Source organism: Sphaerodactylus townsendi, linkage group LG07 (genome assembly GCF_021028975.2).
Source record: "Sphaerodactylus townsendi isolate TG3544 linkage group LG07, MPM_Stown_v2.3, whole genome shotgun sequence".
NCBI classification, from domain to species: domain Eukaryota; kingdom Metazoa; phylum Chordata; class Lepidosauria; order Squamata; family Sphaerodactylidae; genus Sphaerodactylus; species Sphaerodactylus townsendi.
Genome location: NC_059431.1, coordinates 112,282,906 through 112,298,547, shown reverse-complemented (window position 1 = coordinate 112,298,547; position 15,642 = coordinate 112,282,906). Strand labels below are relative to the sequence as shown.

Here is a 15,642-nt window from a genome sequence, read left to right as displayed (position 1 = left end):
TTCAAAACTGGATTCCTCATTATCATCTGTATGTCCAAATGTAACCCAACTTAGATTTTAAGAGGGATATTATCAGAAATGAAAAATCTACTATTAGCTTCCATTGTAAACAATGGGGGATAAGGCATCCCCTTTGGGGGTCAATAACTTTGATCCCCTGACCCAAACTTCACCTCAAACCTGGCTGGTATCATAAAGGAGACTCTTCTGATGAGAATCAGCCAGGTTTGTTGAAGTTTAGGAGCTCAGAAGGGTCCAAAGTTACTGGGACTCCTCAAAAGGGTAGCCCCATCTACTAACAGATCCCATTGAAAACAATGGGGAATGGGGGCACCTCCTTTGGTGGTCCATAACTTTGGACCCCCTGAACCAAACTTTACCAAACTTGGCTGGTATCATCAGGAGAGTCTTCTGAGGATACCCTGAAATTATGGTTCATCTAGCATAAAAACTGCGCCCCCCCTGTCTGTGCAAGCGGGCATAAAAAATAAAACACACAAGGTAACCCAATTTTTTAATGACCCGCATATAAGTCGGGAGCTTTTTCATCATTTAAAATGTGCTGAAAAATTTGACTTATACATGAGTATATACGGTAGATGCACGATAGATATATGTTGAAAGGCGTGGAGCCTTTTATCTCACTGTGTATTCATTTATCAGGCACTCAGTTTTATCATATTCTTAGAATGTGTTATTTTAAGTACATAGATTATTTGATTCCTATCTGTTACACACATGACTCTCTGTGTCTTCCTTCTAGCAACTGCCCATATCCCACAGGGCGGTGAAGAAGCCAGATTAGGCTGCCCCTCTTCAATGCGCTCCTGAGTCCTACATATCTGCCCAGAGGCAAGAAATACCCCCACAACTCAGAATTCTCCTTGTTACCTGGGAAGGGGGGAGGCAGCAGCTGTGGCCCCTCCTCTCACTATGAGTGGATCCTCTCCCTTGGTGGCAAACCCATCTGCAAGTAAACAAAAGCCCCCCCCCCCCATCTTTAAAGCAGAGTCCACCGACTCTCTGGGGGAGAGTTCTTGTTCCTTTCCTGAAAGACGGTGATGTGGGATCTTTTGGAAAGTTCAAACTCTGAAAGCCATCCTCTTTTGTAGCTGGAAGGGAACAATGCCAGGATGAAGTCTGCCTCTTGGAAAACTCCTGGATTTTCAGCAGGACAAAAGAATTTCTTGATGGTCTTGAACGCTTTCTTTGCTGCCGCCCTCCAGGCCTCCAAAATGCAAGGAAGGAACTGCATCCGCCTCAGAAGAAGCTACCCAAAGGCCACCCCTGTCCAGCTATGATCCTTCAAACCGGCCTTTCTGAAGAGGAACTCAACGGGGTCTCTGCCCTCTGTCACCTGGCTCTCTGGCAGATAATCACTGTGGTGGTTTTGAAAGGGGCTCAGGCAAAACATATCAGTTCAGCAAAAAGTTGACTCAGTCCTGCGGCTGCGCTGTGAGGCTGTCTGTGTTTGTCATCATGATTCTCACGCTGCTATGTGACCACACGCATGTGTGAAAGGCCCATCCAAGGCCACAGAGCGCAGGCCCCGGATCTTGACTGTCTTGGACACAAGAACGCTTTCCATCAAGGGCGGCTCGCTCAGTTCACTGAAACAAGGAAAAGAAATGCTTCAGATGACTTGTTTGTGTTAAATCATTCCATTAAAGAGTTCTGTGTGACTGAGTCTAAGTCACTGATGGATTAACTCTGCATTTCTTCTTGTTTTTTTAATTGCATGGCTACTTGCTCATGCTTAAGCCTAGAGTATTATTTTGATTCACGTTTTTTATAGTTCGCCTTTCTCATAAGGACTCAATGCGGATTACACATAGTGAGTCAGGACAGTGTACAAAAGTGTTCAGAAAACCCCAACACCATAATCTAGCTTTTTACTTAACACGACCAGAGGTGGGATCCAGCAGGTTCTCACAGGTTCCCGAGAGTAGGTTACTAATTATTTGTGTGTGCCGAGAGGGGTTACTAATTGGTGATTTTGCCATGTGATTTTTGCCTTAGTTACGCCCCTCCTCTCAGCAGTAGCGCACAGAACTTGAAGCAGTCTAGCAGGAGGTGCACCGGCGTGCGAGGCAGCCTGCGCCTGCGTGCATTCATTTCCCGCCCAAGGACTGGCGCAGCGGCTGCGTCCTTGCCACAGCCCCACCCATCAATGCCCCGCCCCCAGAATGCCTGGCTCATGCTCCCGTCGTGCCCCGCCCAGCCCCATTGGTGCTACGCCACTGTTTGAATCCCACCACCATGGGAACCTGTTACTAAAATTTTTGGATCCCACCACTGAACACGACCCCCCTCTCCCATTTTGGAAGGGAGCAGCAAACATTACAAACTACTTCTCTGGAAGGATTCTGGGGAGACCAATTCATAGCAGCCCTGAAGTTTATAATGGTTTATGGAAGCTCTCTCAATAACACTCTGCAAAACCCTGGTGAAACTAAAGGCGTGAAAAGTGATAACACCAAAGGAACATCTTACAACATATTTAGTTTTATCCTGCTTTGTGGTGTGTTGTTCATAATGTCCCCATTTTTTAATCAGTAGAATTGTGAATCTGTGCAGCACCGCTGACTGCTATCTTTACCCACTGGGGTGATGAAGGATACAGATTAACACACACTTCTGCAATGTAATTCTCAGTACTGAATCTCACTTCCTCCCCACCTCCCACCCCGGCCCAGCAAAATAGCATCCAGGTTTGGAGACCTTTGCTTCTGGGGGTTCAATTTTATGGGCCCCCAAAAGGATTATTTTGTTTCCCCGCTCCTGCACATGAAAGCCTGTGAGCTGAGTTCTCTCAGAACTCTCTCAACTCGCCCCCCCCCCCATTCCAGAAGCAAAGCTCACCAAACTTGGATGCTATTACCAGGAGACCCTTCTGGAGCCACCTTGAAAGTCTGGAGCCTCTATCTTCAAAAATGTGCAGCCTGCCTCAGAAATTCCTCATTAGCTACAATGGAGCAAAGTCACTGCAAAACAAAGAATCTTGGGCAAATTTCTTGGGGTGCCTGGAAGGGGTGTATTTTTAAAGCTAGTGACACCACAATTTCAGGGTATCATCTGTTAACTATTCATATGATGCTACCCAAGTTTGGTGAAGTTATGTTCAGGAGGACCAAAGTTATGGTCCCTCAAATGGGTAGCCCCCATCTCAGGTTAGCTCCCATTGAAAACAATGGGGATGGGGGCATTCCATTTGGGGGTCCATAACTTTGCTGCCCCTGAACCAAACATCGCCAAACTCAGGTGGTATCATCAGAGCAGTCTCTGGATGATGCCCTGAAATCATGGTGCTGCTAGCTTTAAAAATGCACTCCCTGCAGGCCGAAAAAAACACCAAACATACGCCCCCGCCACCCAAATACCTTGCATTTGCACATATTTGGGCAGGACATAATCGGACAATTTTTGTCCGAATGTGCCCAAATTTGCCCAGATTCCAGCCGAATCTATTTGTTTCATCTGAATCTCCAACCCTCAAAAGTGATGCTATTTCAGGGTGGGGGAGAATCCACCCCCAAACAGCATCACTTTCAACTTTGTTTTAACCGGGGACCCCAGATTCTCCCTTTAAGGTAGGTTTAAAAGAAGAATCTGAGCTCCCTAGTTTAAACACCATTGAAAGTGATGCTGTTTGGGGGTGGATTCCACTGGAGGTGTTTTGTGAGAGATGATGCTGACATTTGTTTGGTAAATGTTTTGCTGGGGGTGATTTGTGAGAGATTTACATGCTTAATACCCACTTGCACTGGCTTGGAGTTGTTTCTCAGGGTAACAACCTACCTCATAGGGTTGTTGTGATTAGGAAATTAGGAAAAGAGTTGGTGGGGAGAGAGCCATGTATGTTTTGATGGGAGTGGGAGGTGTTTTGTGAGCTGGTACAAAAAATAATTGTTTGGTCATGGTGGGGGGTGGCGGGAGCCCATACGCCGGGCAGGGAGGGGGGCACCAAACTCAGGTTTTGTCCCCGGGCGCCAGTTTGCCTAGGTACGCCCCTGCTTGCACCCATTCCCCCTCGCAACTTTACACCTTTAGCACACTTGACATTGTCCATCCAAGTACTAGCCAGGACTGGCCCTGCTTGGCTCCAGAGATCAGAGGAGATCAGGCTAGCCCGGGGCTACTGAAGTCTGGGTGTTTCCATAGCAATGGCAGTAAACAATCTTGCATCACAACACCTCTGTTGGGTCATCCTCACTGGCCATTTGGTCTGGTTAGGACTTTCCATACTGTTCATTTAAGCTCATCTTGGCAGGTAGGAAAGTCCTCCAAGGAAAGGTTCATGGAGTTCTCTGCCCTTCCTGCAGAGAGTCCCTCTGCCGTTGGGGGTGGAAGCCAGAGACAGAAATCCAGTATTCCTCCTTGTATGGGATTATGCCTTGGCTTTCTTGCAGAATGCAAGGCGATTAAAGAGGCCCCTGTTTGCCTGCTCTGTTGTTTTCCTCTGCTTCCAGGCCAACCCTTTTTATACTGGATGGAGTTTTCCTTGGCCTTCTGGAGTGAGATCTTATTTCTCAAAACTGTTAGCTTTTTTGGCTTCCACAGTTGCAATTTCTGGTATTTTTACATGCATATAGGTGACACCATAAGAGAATTTCATTTTAGGTGTCCATGTCACCCTTCGGGGTGTCCAGATTAGTTTCTTTCTTCCTGAGACAGAGTGAATGTGCATCATTCCAGTGGTCTAAGCGCTGCATTTTTCTTAAGGTGCCCCTTAGGAATCTGAGCCTCCTTTTGGGAGCTGGTGTGATCTCAGATGCCTCCTCCCCTCTACGGTGGGACCTTGCTGTGGGCTGGTATCTATTAGCCCCGGGCTAACCTGATCTCCTCTGATCTCTGGAGCCAAGCAGGGCCAGTCCTGGCAAGTACTTGGATCGACAATGTCAAGTGTGCTAAAGTTGTGCAGTTGCGAGGGGGAATGGGTGCAAGCCTCCCAAGCCAGCTGACAGTTTTTTGTGCCATCCTAGATAGGTTGGAGGAGGGGTTAGGCCAGTGGTTCTCAACCTTCCTAATGCCGCGACCCTTTAATACAGTTCCTCATGTTGTGGTGACCCCCAACCCTAACATTTATCCATTTTTCAGATGGAGAACACTGATGCAGAAAGTCTTAGGCAACCCCTGTGAAAGGGTCGTTCGACCCCCAAAGGGGTCCCGACCCACCAACACTATCCAACACTGTTGAACACTTACAAAAACTGAGTGCAACATGCACTACCTCAAAACTACAACAAACCGTTGCACTCAAGCTGATGTGAAATAAAATGTTCTTTACTATTATGTATCCAGTTTTGTCGTCTTATTTCATTTCATATATCATCATATTACATACATAAATCCATAATCCATAAAGGATATCCGTCCATATTTCATACTTCCAAATTCATGATTCCTAAGAACAAAAATTATTTTTTTCAGTCATCCATACACCAGAGTATATATGCTCTATTCCATCATTATCCAATTTTTTTGCAGCACACTTAAAAGTACCGTATCAAAACAAACAGGAAACGCTTTGTGCATAACCAGCGTTTTTTTACTACTTCTTCAGCAATATATGCTAATATATATAATTTTTATAGGCTTCCTACGGGTAATAATCTCTCCTCAGAGCTGTCACTCCCATCCTGCCTTCGGTTCTGTTCATTTGAGCTCATCATGGCAGGTAGGAAAGTCCTCCAAGGAAAGGTTCATGGACTTCTCTGACCAGTGGTCTAAAGCAGCTTGCATTTTTCTTAAGGTGCCCCTTTGGAATCTGAGCCTCCTTTTGGAAGCTGGTGCAATCTCAGATGCCTCCTCCCCTCTATGGTGGGACCTTGTTGTGGGCTAATATCTCCAAGTGGCTTCTGGTCTTCTGTAAATTAGTTTGTCATACCACGATGTGCCCCTAGACTCTAGAGCATTAGATCTACCTTGCTTTTCTCTTTTATTTTAGTGCAACAAATTCCACATGCTTGTGCCATACGGCATAGTTATGTTTTCTTCACAGCTTTAAAAAATTTTCTTTTGCTGTCAATTACATTTGACTTATGGCAAACCCTGGTTGAGTTTTCAAGGTAAGAGACATTTGGAGGTGGTTTGCCATCGCCTGCCTCTCCGGCACTGCCCTGGTATTCCTTGAAAGCCTTTCATCCAAGTACTAGCCAGGACCAGCCCTGCTTGGCTTCAGAGATGGCTGGGTATGGTTGGGGAGGGGGGGGTAATCAGGCTAACCTGAGGCTATTCAAGTGTAGGCGTTACCATAACGATGACAGTAAACAATCTTGCATCACAATACTTCTGTTGGGTCATCCTCACTGGCCATTTGGTCTGATTAGGACTGGTCTTGCTGTTCATTTGAGCTCATCATGGCAGGTAGGAAAGTCCTCAAATGGATATTAGCAGCAAAGACTCCAGCCTGAAGCCCTCCTGCCACATCATGGGGGGGTGAACCACATTAGCCAAATCTGCTGTTGAGTGAAGTGTGGAGGTCAAGGGTGAGAGCCCTCCCAGCTGCAAGGGATTCAGGCGGTCTTTATTTGTCAGCTGAGTGTTGCTGAGGGTCCTTTGAAGGTTCACCACCTCAATGTCCCACCCATCCATTTTCTTTTCCCCTGATAGATGAAGCGCATCTTACAGACAGGACTTTCAAGACCACCCCAGGAAGAGGGCCTAACCCTTCCTTCAACCTATCCAGGGTGGCGCAAAAAAACTGTCAGCTGGCTTGGGAGGCTTGCACCCATTCCCCCTCGAAACTGCACAACTTTAGCACACTTGACATTGTCCATCCAAGTACTAGCCAGGACTGGCCCTGCTTGACTCCAGATATCAGAGGAGATCAGGCTAGCCTGGGGCTACTGAAGTCTGGGCGTTTCCATAGCGATGGCAGTAAACAATCTTGCATCACAACACCACTGTTGGGTCATCCTCACTGGCCATTTGGTCTGGTTAGGACTTTCCATACTGTTTATTTGAGCTCATCATGGCAGGTAGGAAGAGTCACTCCTAGGAAAAAGGTTCATGGATTTCTCTGACCCTTCACTGCAGAGAGTCCCTCTGCCTTTGGGGGTGGAAGAGACAGAGACACAAATCCAGTATTTGTGTCCTCATTTGTGTGATTATTAAGCCGATTCGGTATTTTTATAGAACACACGGCAATTAGGGAAGCCCATGTTTGCCCGCTCAATCCCCCCCGCCCCCCGTTTTGTTTATAGCTGGTTGTTGATCCTTTCCTGGCCAATCCTTTTTTCAGTGGTGGGATCCAAAAATTTTAGTAACAGGTTCCCATGGTGGTGGGATTCAAACAGGGGCGTAGCCCCAGTGGGGCTGGGCAGGGCATGACCAGAGGCGTGGCTCGTGCATCTCCAGGGCGGGGCATTCCTGGAGCACTTGGCTGAGAACAGGACGCAGGGCACGTGCATCCCAGGTGCAGTCTTCGGCTTTAAGGAGTCTCCAAACAATGCTAACAAACGCCCCCTCTTTTCTCTACCCACAACAAAGCACCTTGTGGGGCAGCAGGTGGGGCAGAAAAAGTGGGGAATCAAACTCAGCTCTCCAGGATACAGCCCAGCCCCACAGCAAAGTTAAGAAGCCAAGGTGCTTCATGCCCGCCCCAGCCCATCAGGCCATTCACAATGTGTGGAAACAGAAAATGTTGTTTATTCTGATTTTTCTTTCTAATACTTGTAATTTCCCTAAATAGTTCTCATTTCCTAAGATTAATAGTAAACGTGATGCCATTGCCAATAAAACATTAAGGCCCAGTTGGCATTTGGAAATTCGTAATGGTTGAGTTGTGACATTTGGGGAGCTTTTACAGCAGCCACAGGAAACCGTGTACAAGACTTCCACACCTCAGTTCAAGTATTCCTTGCCATTGTCTGAGACAGGCCAGATAAGACTGTCCTGCTTTTGGGAGCTCAGCCCAAGGAAAGGGCCCATTTTGGAGTAAGCATCACGAAAGTATTGCCAGCTTGAGCCAAAATGGCTTCCTGCAGAGGTGGAGACAAACATCAGCCGGGTTTTCAGGAGGTGGAGCCAAAGACATACAGAGGAAGCAGGCTAAGAAGGAGAAGAAGGGTGGAAAGAATGGGAAGTGGATTGAGAGAGAGAGAGAGAATAAAATAAACCGCTGAGTGGTAGCTGCCTCTGAAAGACCATCACTTTGAATGTTACCAAAGCTGACCCGGATCTTCAGTGGCCAATCTACTTGACGGTACCTGCCAAGACAGCACTACCAAGCCCCACCCACCTTCTTCAAAACACGGGCGTGCACCCAACAAAGGTGTTGCTTAAGACACGATGCATTGGGGACTCCCGCACAGAGTCTTTCTAAACATTCAGTGAATGTTCGCCTTGTATGTTACTGGGACAATTTTTTCAATCCCATCTTGTTTTTCTGCCCTAATTTTCTAATGGCCTAACAATGTGTCTGAGCATAAACAGAGAGCGCCTTGCTATCACCACTGAGTGTGCTCCAGCTAGACTTTTCGACATCTGGATTAGAGAGAGCAAGTTTTTTCTTGGCCAGATGGAGGGTTGAAAATCTTGAGAGTTATTTTAAATAATTTACTTCCCACCGTTTCCCCAACAAGTTGAGATCGGTGAAGTTGTCTCCATGTATGGCAGAAAGCACTCTCACTTCCCTGGTAATCGGACCAAAGTGAGGGCAGAGATAATTTCTGCTTTTATTTTCCCAGGAGGGCTATTTTGAAAGGGGATGTGGCCAGCCTCTGCTTTACAACACACACTGGGTGCTGGCTGCAACAGAAAAAGTATTCACATCAGGCAGAACTTTTTTTAAAAAAAATGCTTTATTTGGTTAAAACAAGAGAAGACAAGACAAACACACACGTACAAGCATACAAAAGACAAAAATAATAGTAGTAATAATAATTTTAAACACTCAAAACATACACCCTATATCAGTGGTGGCGAACCTTTGGCACTCCAGATGTTATGGACTACAACTCCCATCAGCACCTGCCAGCATGGCCAATCACTGCCAGGGGCTGATGGGAATTGTAGTCCATAACATCTGGAGTGCCAAAGGTTCGCCACCACGGCCCTATATAATCGTCAAGAACTACAAATTACACCTTTGCAATTAAAATTCCTTTTTAAATAGTCTTTATTAATTTCCAGTATATAAAAACATTCCACATAAAGCATGATGAATTCCTCCCCAACCTCTTTACTCTAGCTCACTTCTCATCTAGGAGGATAATGCAACGTGATTGTTATTTATAACTCAATCATTTATAAACATGTGAAGTGAATAGCCATTCTATATAATCCTGAATTACTGCAAGCACTTCTAGGCATAATATGTATTGTAATCAGAAATACACAATCAAAGATATACCAATAACAGCTTGAATAGCCAGTATAACATAAAAGTGACTGGCCCCTGGAGCATAATGGCCAGAAGAAATAAATTGATTCACATAAGTTATACTGGCTATTCAAGCTGTTATTGGTATATCTTTGATTGTGTATTTCACATTACCATTGCATATTGTGCCTATAAGTGCTTGTGCACTAGATTTTATAGAGTGGCTATTCTTATTCACATCGTTGGTATAAATACAGCTGCTGTGAGCCAAGTGTAAAATACCTCAATCTATTCTGGCTTCATTGTTTCTTCACTCCCTTCTCACAGAGCCCCAACCCCTTTACTCTACCCTTCTCATTAGCCCTCTCACTATTCCCTCCCCCACCCCTGACCCTAGACTTAACCCCACATGATTCCCCCTTAACAGTGCTGTGCTAAAAAATATCCTCTCTCATCATTTTCTGCTCCCCTTTAACCTCTCTATACCCTCATAGTGATTTAACCTTAACAGAATCTCTCCACACTTAACATTTGTTACTATTTTAATTCTAATATTACAAACATTTCTTCAAAACAAAATTAGTTGGCTTCCTCAACAAATAACCAATTTCAACCTCATCTCAATATTCCACAACTCAAAACTGCAACAAAGGGAAGTATTGCTTTTCTTCTCTTCTTCTCTTTTAGTTTCTATTTCTTTACCTATTAATAACATAATTATAGTTATTTGAATTCTTATTTCCCTTTTCTTGACACTGGATATTGTCTTTCCAAATCTTCTGGAATCTTTGCCACGGTGAGTCCTTAATTTTATCTGACAGCTTGTCCAGTTGAAAAGAGTCTGTGAGTTGTAAGAGCTGGTCTTCAACTGTGGGTGGTAGTTCCTTCTTCCACAACTTTGTATTTGTATTCTGGGTGCGGTTGAGATATATAGAAAAAGTTTTGTGTTAATATTCGGTATTGTTTTAATTCCTAATCCTAGCCCGTACATTTCTGGAGTTGCAACCAATGGAATTTTCAAAAGTTCCTTGGTTAGCTTATGTACCTCTTGCCAGCATTTCTTTATATCTGTGCATTCCCACTACATGTGTAGTGTGCATCCCAAATAATGTTTAAGTCTTGTACCAAATTATCATTGAAGTAAAAATATTCTTCCATTTTTTTAACATTCATTAACTATATTGTGATTGTATAATAACCAATCTTCTAATTTCCAAAAAAATTAATTGTGTGTTAATAACTACTGTCCAGCTTACTGGGTTGTGGTCTGAAATTAACCTTGGAAGAATCGAATGCTATATCTAGGTGTTGTGAGTGTAGAAAATGAAACACTTTTTTAAAAAACACTTCGCTCTTAAGGTTTTAATCTTTCATTTGTATGTCAGGTTTAGCTTTAAATTGTATGTGTGTGTTTTTTGCTGATTTCTTTTTATACTGGATGGAGTTTTCCTTGGCCTTCTTGAGCGAGCCCTTATTTCCCAAAAGTGTTAGCTTTTTTGGCCCCACAGTTGCAATTTCTGGTATTTTTGCATGCATATAGGTGACACGGTAAGATAATTTCATTTTAGGTGTCCATGTCACCCTTCGGGGGTGTCCGGATTAGTTTTTCTTTCTTCCTGAGACAGTGTTTCAAAAAGCTAAGGGTTCTTGTGAGTGGGCAGAGTGTTTGTTTTTTGTTTGTTTACCAAGGTTAAGCACTTTTGTAAAGGTTTCTTTCCCTCAGCTAAAATATAGATCTCTGAAATATTTTCCCAGGGCCATTTTAAACCCAGAAAGTACACTCTATCTCTTCTCTCCTTTTCATGTTATGAAATATGCTGGAAATGATTATTTGAATGTATAGTATCCAAACCACAAAACACTGTTTGTGTCAGGTGAGGGGTGATAAAGTATAGCAGCTAGAAATGCTGAGATTCAGAACAATTAAAACAGAAGACCATTTATTTATAATTGGTAATTAAATTTATTGCAGCTTTATATGTTAAAAACATATTAGAAGACATCTACGTTGAAAAATCCATCATTGTATCTTAAAAGCACAGAACAACTCTGAAGAAAGGTTCATATACTTAAATTGGTATTGAATGATAAAATATTCATTCCCTTTATCTCTCTCTATAAACAGTATGTGCTCTGCAAACTTCTATATAATATAGACGAGAGACAAAGTATAATTCTCTGGTTCTAACAATATTTTCAGTTAGTAGTTGTCCATATCCACACCATACAAAGAATAAAAATATAGCAATCTCCCCCCCCCCCCACCTATATATTGTACTCAGCTTTCAAGATCCTCTGTTAAGGCCATAAACAAAGTGACCCGTGTTTTGGCTTTTCAGTACCAGTTGTGCTTACATCCTTTATAAATGTTAGCAGGAAAAAAACACAGCCTAGTGTAGCGGTGTAAATAAATAACAGTGCCTTTCCTATCTTAATGGTGCAACTCCTGCAGATTCTCCTACACCTAGTCAGATTGACTAACTTCTCTGCATTCCAGTCTTGCAAATACGAATCTCCCAATGCACAGCTTATTGAAGTTTTCAACATATATTTCTTTAATGCACGGCAGAAACATGCTGAAACTTGATAACACACAACTACACCGGCCATTTGAAAAATAAACTGCAGAGTGTGCCTCTACATTGTTACTGATGCTGAATCTTCAGAGATTTATGTCAAGATAATGTGATAGGAGAAAAATCACTTCTCTTCTAACAAAGGCAAGAAACAACAACAGCCTTTCTAAAAACAATAAAACCAAGAGTGACATGACATGTAGAAATTGCTCTACTGTTATACAATAAGGACTTCACTAACTGGAAATAAACTGCACAAAAGTACAGCAATGCTAACAGCAGTTAATTGTTCTCTGATGGATTACATTACATTCTGAAGATCTACATCTGTCTATTATTCAAGTATATGTTAATTTTCACCGCACAGTTTTCGTCCTTTGAGTCGTAAGGCTAACCAAAAGGGTACTTTTTGCTCTATTTAAGGTAGTATCCTGAGCAAAATGGTATTAAATGGTACTGTAGTGCGACATTTTAGAAAACATTGCTAGTTATAACCGCCACTTAAAGACAAACGCTCAGAGCAGCTATACCAATGGCACTGCAGTGCAAAAGGCATCTTTCAGCACAGAAAACAGTTATTTTCTTGGGAACCGTTTTCATTTCATTTCACATCCAGCTACAATGTGCATAAGTTTTAAATTAAAACTTGCTCAATTCTGTCTGTGCATATTGCTTTCGAATAAATAAAGCATATCAGAAGACGACTGTGCAAACATAGAAGCTCAAATAGTAACACAGGAGAGGATAAATGATTATCTTTCAAGAAGCTCACTGTTGTCTGTGGCCATTTCCTCGTTGGTTAGTTGGGTCGGCGATAATGACGCCAATTAATTCTCTGGGACCGCTCTCATTACGAACGGTCCCAGAAACAGCCGGAAGACGCCACTTGAGCACCGGCCGCCTGCCGATAGCCAGAAGCCCAGAAAGCCACCAGCAGTCACCGAGGCCTGGGGACACGCCCCCCCTGCCCTGCGCGAGTGCTCCAGCGTCGCAGGGCAGGGGGGCGTGTCCCCAGGCCTCGGCGACGCGCTGGACGACCACAGACACGGTAGGGGGAGGGCAAAAGGGGGGGAGGGCGCCTTCGAGCCGCTGCTGTTCGCATGGCAGTGGCTCAAAGCCGCCGTTTTCCGAAAACCTCGCTGGGGAAGCGAGGTCGGAAAATGGCGGCTTCGCGCTGCTCGGGTGGCGCGGCTGCGAAGCAGCTGCGCCCCCTGTGCGAACGGCTCCCTGGGGACGGCGTTTTTGCCGTCCCCAGGGCGCCATATATGGCTCGTGCGGAAAGGGCCTGTGTCACAGACTTGTATATGAACAGGTATAGCAGCTGGATGCTTCAAATGGCACAGTGGCCATAGCTTGAAAGGAAGGAAACCAGAATCTCTTCTAATTGTGGGAAGTTGAGTCGTTCTCTGATGAGGTGCTAACTTTCCCAGGATAAATTAAGAAGTGGGGTTTTAGGAATCAGAAATATTATATATCACATCAGTTTTTTACTGCATCCCATCCCTCCCACAAAGCTAATACAGATTATCCTGTAAATCATCTTTGGCTGTTCTGAATATTGTTAATTTTTTAAATGACCCTTACTAGGGGCACAGCTTCACTAGTGGCTGCCCTATTTGTTCTGGAAGATTGGGCTCTACAAAGGTCAACCTACTGTTGCCTCTATTCATATCAATTTAAATTGTGACTTTTAATTTAATCTGTTATATTGGAAAAGCAAAGACTCACAAAAAAAATAAAAATCTGCTAGCTGCTATAATGAACCTTAACATAAGAAAGGTCAACACTTTGAATGGGATTTAGTACTGCCAATAAAATACTACATCACACTTAGGTGATCAGCTATCAGCTATTGTGAATGCTGGCAAAAATGTTAGCCAAAGGATGGACTGGATATAATCCATCACTCAAGAATGTGGCTGTTTTCAAACAAATAATTGACTATACATGTCCACAGACATGTACATCAGAATAAATCACAAAAAATATCAGAATGCTGTTTGCACTGCAGTCTGCATTGACCCTGAGAAACTGCAATTCCTTCTCGGTCACAAAAACAGATTTTGTTTGAACCTTTAGTAACAAAGCAGTAGGCAGGCAGAATTCCATAATGTCCAAGTCTTTTTTCTTGTGGGATTCTTCTGAAGATCAGGAATTCACAATTATTTAGATGCAATAATATAATAAAAGTCTATTGGCACACAAGGCCCCCATTTTGATTCAAGAAAATATGACAGTAGTACAGAATATCTTCACAATTTAAAAAAATACGTGGTATAGAAGGTGATCGAGAATAACATTCTTCATCTAGTAACATGAGCTTTCTAAGGAATTACTTCCTTCTACAGCTCGGTCTTATCTGTTTGGACAGGAGTAGAGCTAACGTTTCCTTCTCCAGGCTGGTTCGTGTCAGCAGACTGAAAAGACAGCGAAGCCGAGTTTATGCAATATCGTTTACCAGTTGGACGAGGCCCGTCATCAAATATATGTCCAAGATGAGAGCCACACTGAAATGAAAGAGCACAATTGATTTGCATTCAATAAAATCTTTATGAACAACACAGATTCTAGTTGTAACCTAAAGGTCTTTCAGAACCGGTCTTTCAGACACATAAGGGAGACTTTAGTTTTGAAGGTTTTTTTAAAGTTTTAAATTTACTCACTAAGAGTAGAGCTATGTTTTGGTCACTGCCCTCCCTTCTGTGGTGCTGGGCTGTGTGTGTGTGTTGCAAACATCTTGCCTAAAATGTTATTTTTGTTTTAAAATATTCCTTTAATCCTTACAGAGAAACAGTTTCAACAAGGGAGGAAGAATCTGGTAAAATTCATTTGCTGTGGAAGAAACCCCAGATGAACATACTTATCATTGATAAGTATTTATCAATAAGTATTTATCATCTGCCCTGAGCCCTTTGGGGATGGGTAGGGCATTTAGATAGATGATAGACAGACAGACAGACAGACAGACAGACAGATGACACAGACAGACAGACAGACAGATGATAGATAGATAGATAGATAGATAGATAGATAGATAGATAGATAGATAGATAGATAGATAGATAGATAGATAGATAGATAGATAGATAGATAGATAGATAGATAGATAGATAGATAGATAGATAGATAGATAGATAAGGTCTTCAATGACTCTATGGCCCCTTCTGCGCAAGAAGAATAATGCACTTTCAATCCACTTTCAATGCACTTTGCAGCTGGATTTTACTGTGCGGAGTAGCATGATCCACTTGCAAACAATTGTGAAAGTGGATTGAAAATGCATTATTCAGCATGTGTGGACGGGGCCTAAGTGGTGGAAACCCCATCCACGTTGAGTAACTTGGAACATTGTGTCTGCCACGTTCAGTGCAGATGTGCAGTTTGTTAACAGCAGTTCCCTTCCAGGTCAAAGTCACCATCCCAATAGCTCTTTCCTGTGCTGCAGTTCAGAACATACTGGTCTTCCTGATATGTGCAATTGCCTTTTTGTATGAATAGGGCAACACACATATTGGGCAATCCTATTGAAAGGGAGGAGTAGAATAGCAGCCAGAGATGGCACTCTGGTAGGGCTCCCATGCTGCCTCCAAAGGGGCTTCAGGCAGCATGGGAAGGGGGGGGGGCAGTGAAACCATCAGCTGCCTGAAAATTCCCAAAGTTATGGACCTTCAAAATGTAGCTCCCATCTCCTATTAGCTCCCATTGGAAACAATGGAGGATGGGGCACCCCCTTTGGGAGTC

At 43.5% G+C, this 15,642-nt stretch overlaps 2 protein-coding genes across 4 annotated transcripts in view; one reads left to right on the top strand and one right to left on the bottom strand.

The window, feature by feature from the left end:
- The window catches only part of LOC125436462 (atrial natriuretic peptide receptor 2-like), a 54,236-nt gene that overhangs the window by 15,451 nt on the left and 23,143 nt on the right, over positions 1-15,642 (top strand). The window lies entirely within an intron of this gene.
- LOC125436463 (methionine-R-sulfoxide reductase B3, mitochondrial-like) overlaps positions 13,101-15,642 on the bottom strand; it is a 50,890-nt gene continuing 48,348 nt past the window's right edge. For all 3 annotated transcript variants that reach the window (XM_048503474.1, XM_048503476.1, XM_048503475.1), the window contains one exon: positions 13,101-14,408. In XM_048503474.1, coding sequence (XP_048359431.1) covers positions 14,244-14,408 — 165 coding nt within the window. In that variant the 3' untranslated portion in view covers positions 13,101-14,243. The remainder of the gene's footprint in view (positions 14,409-15,642) is intronic.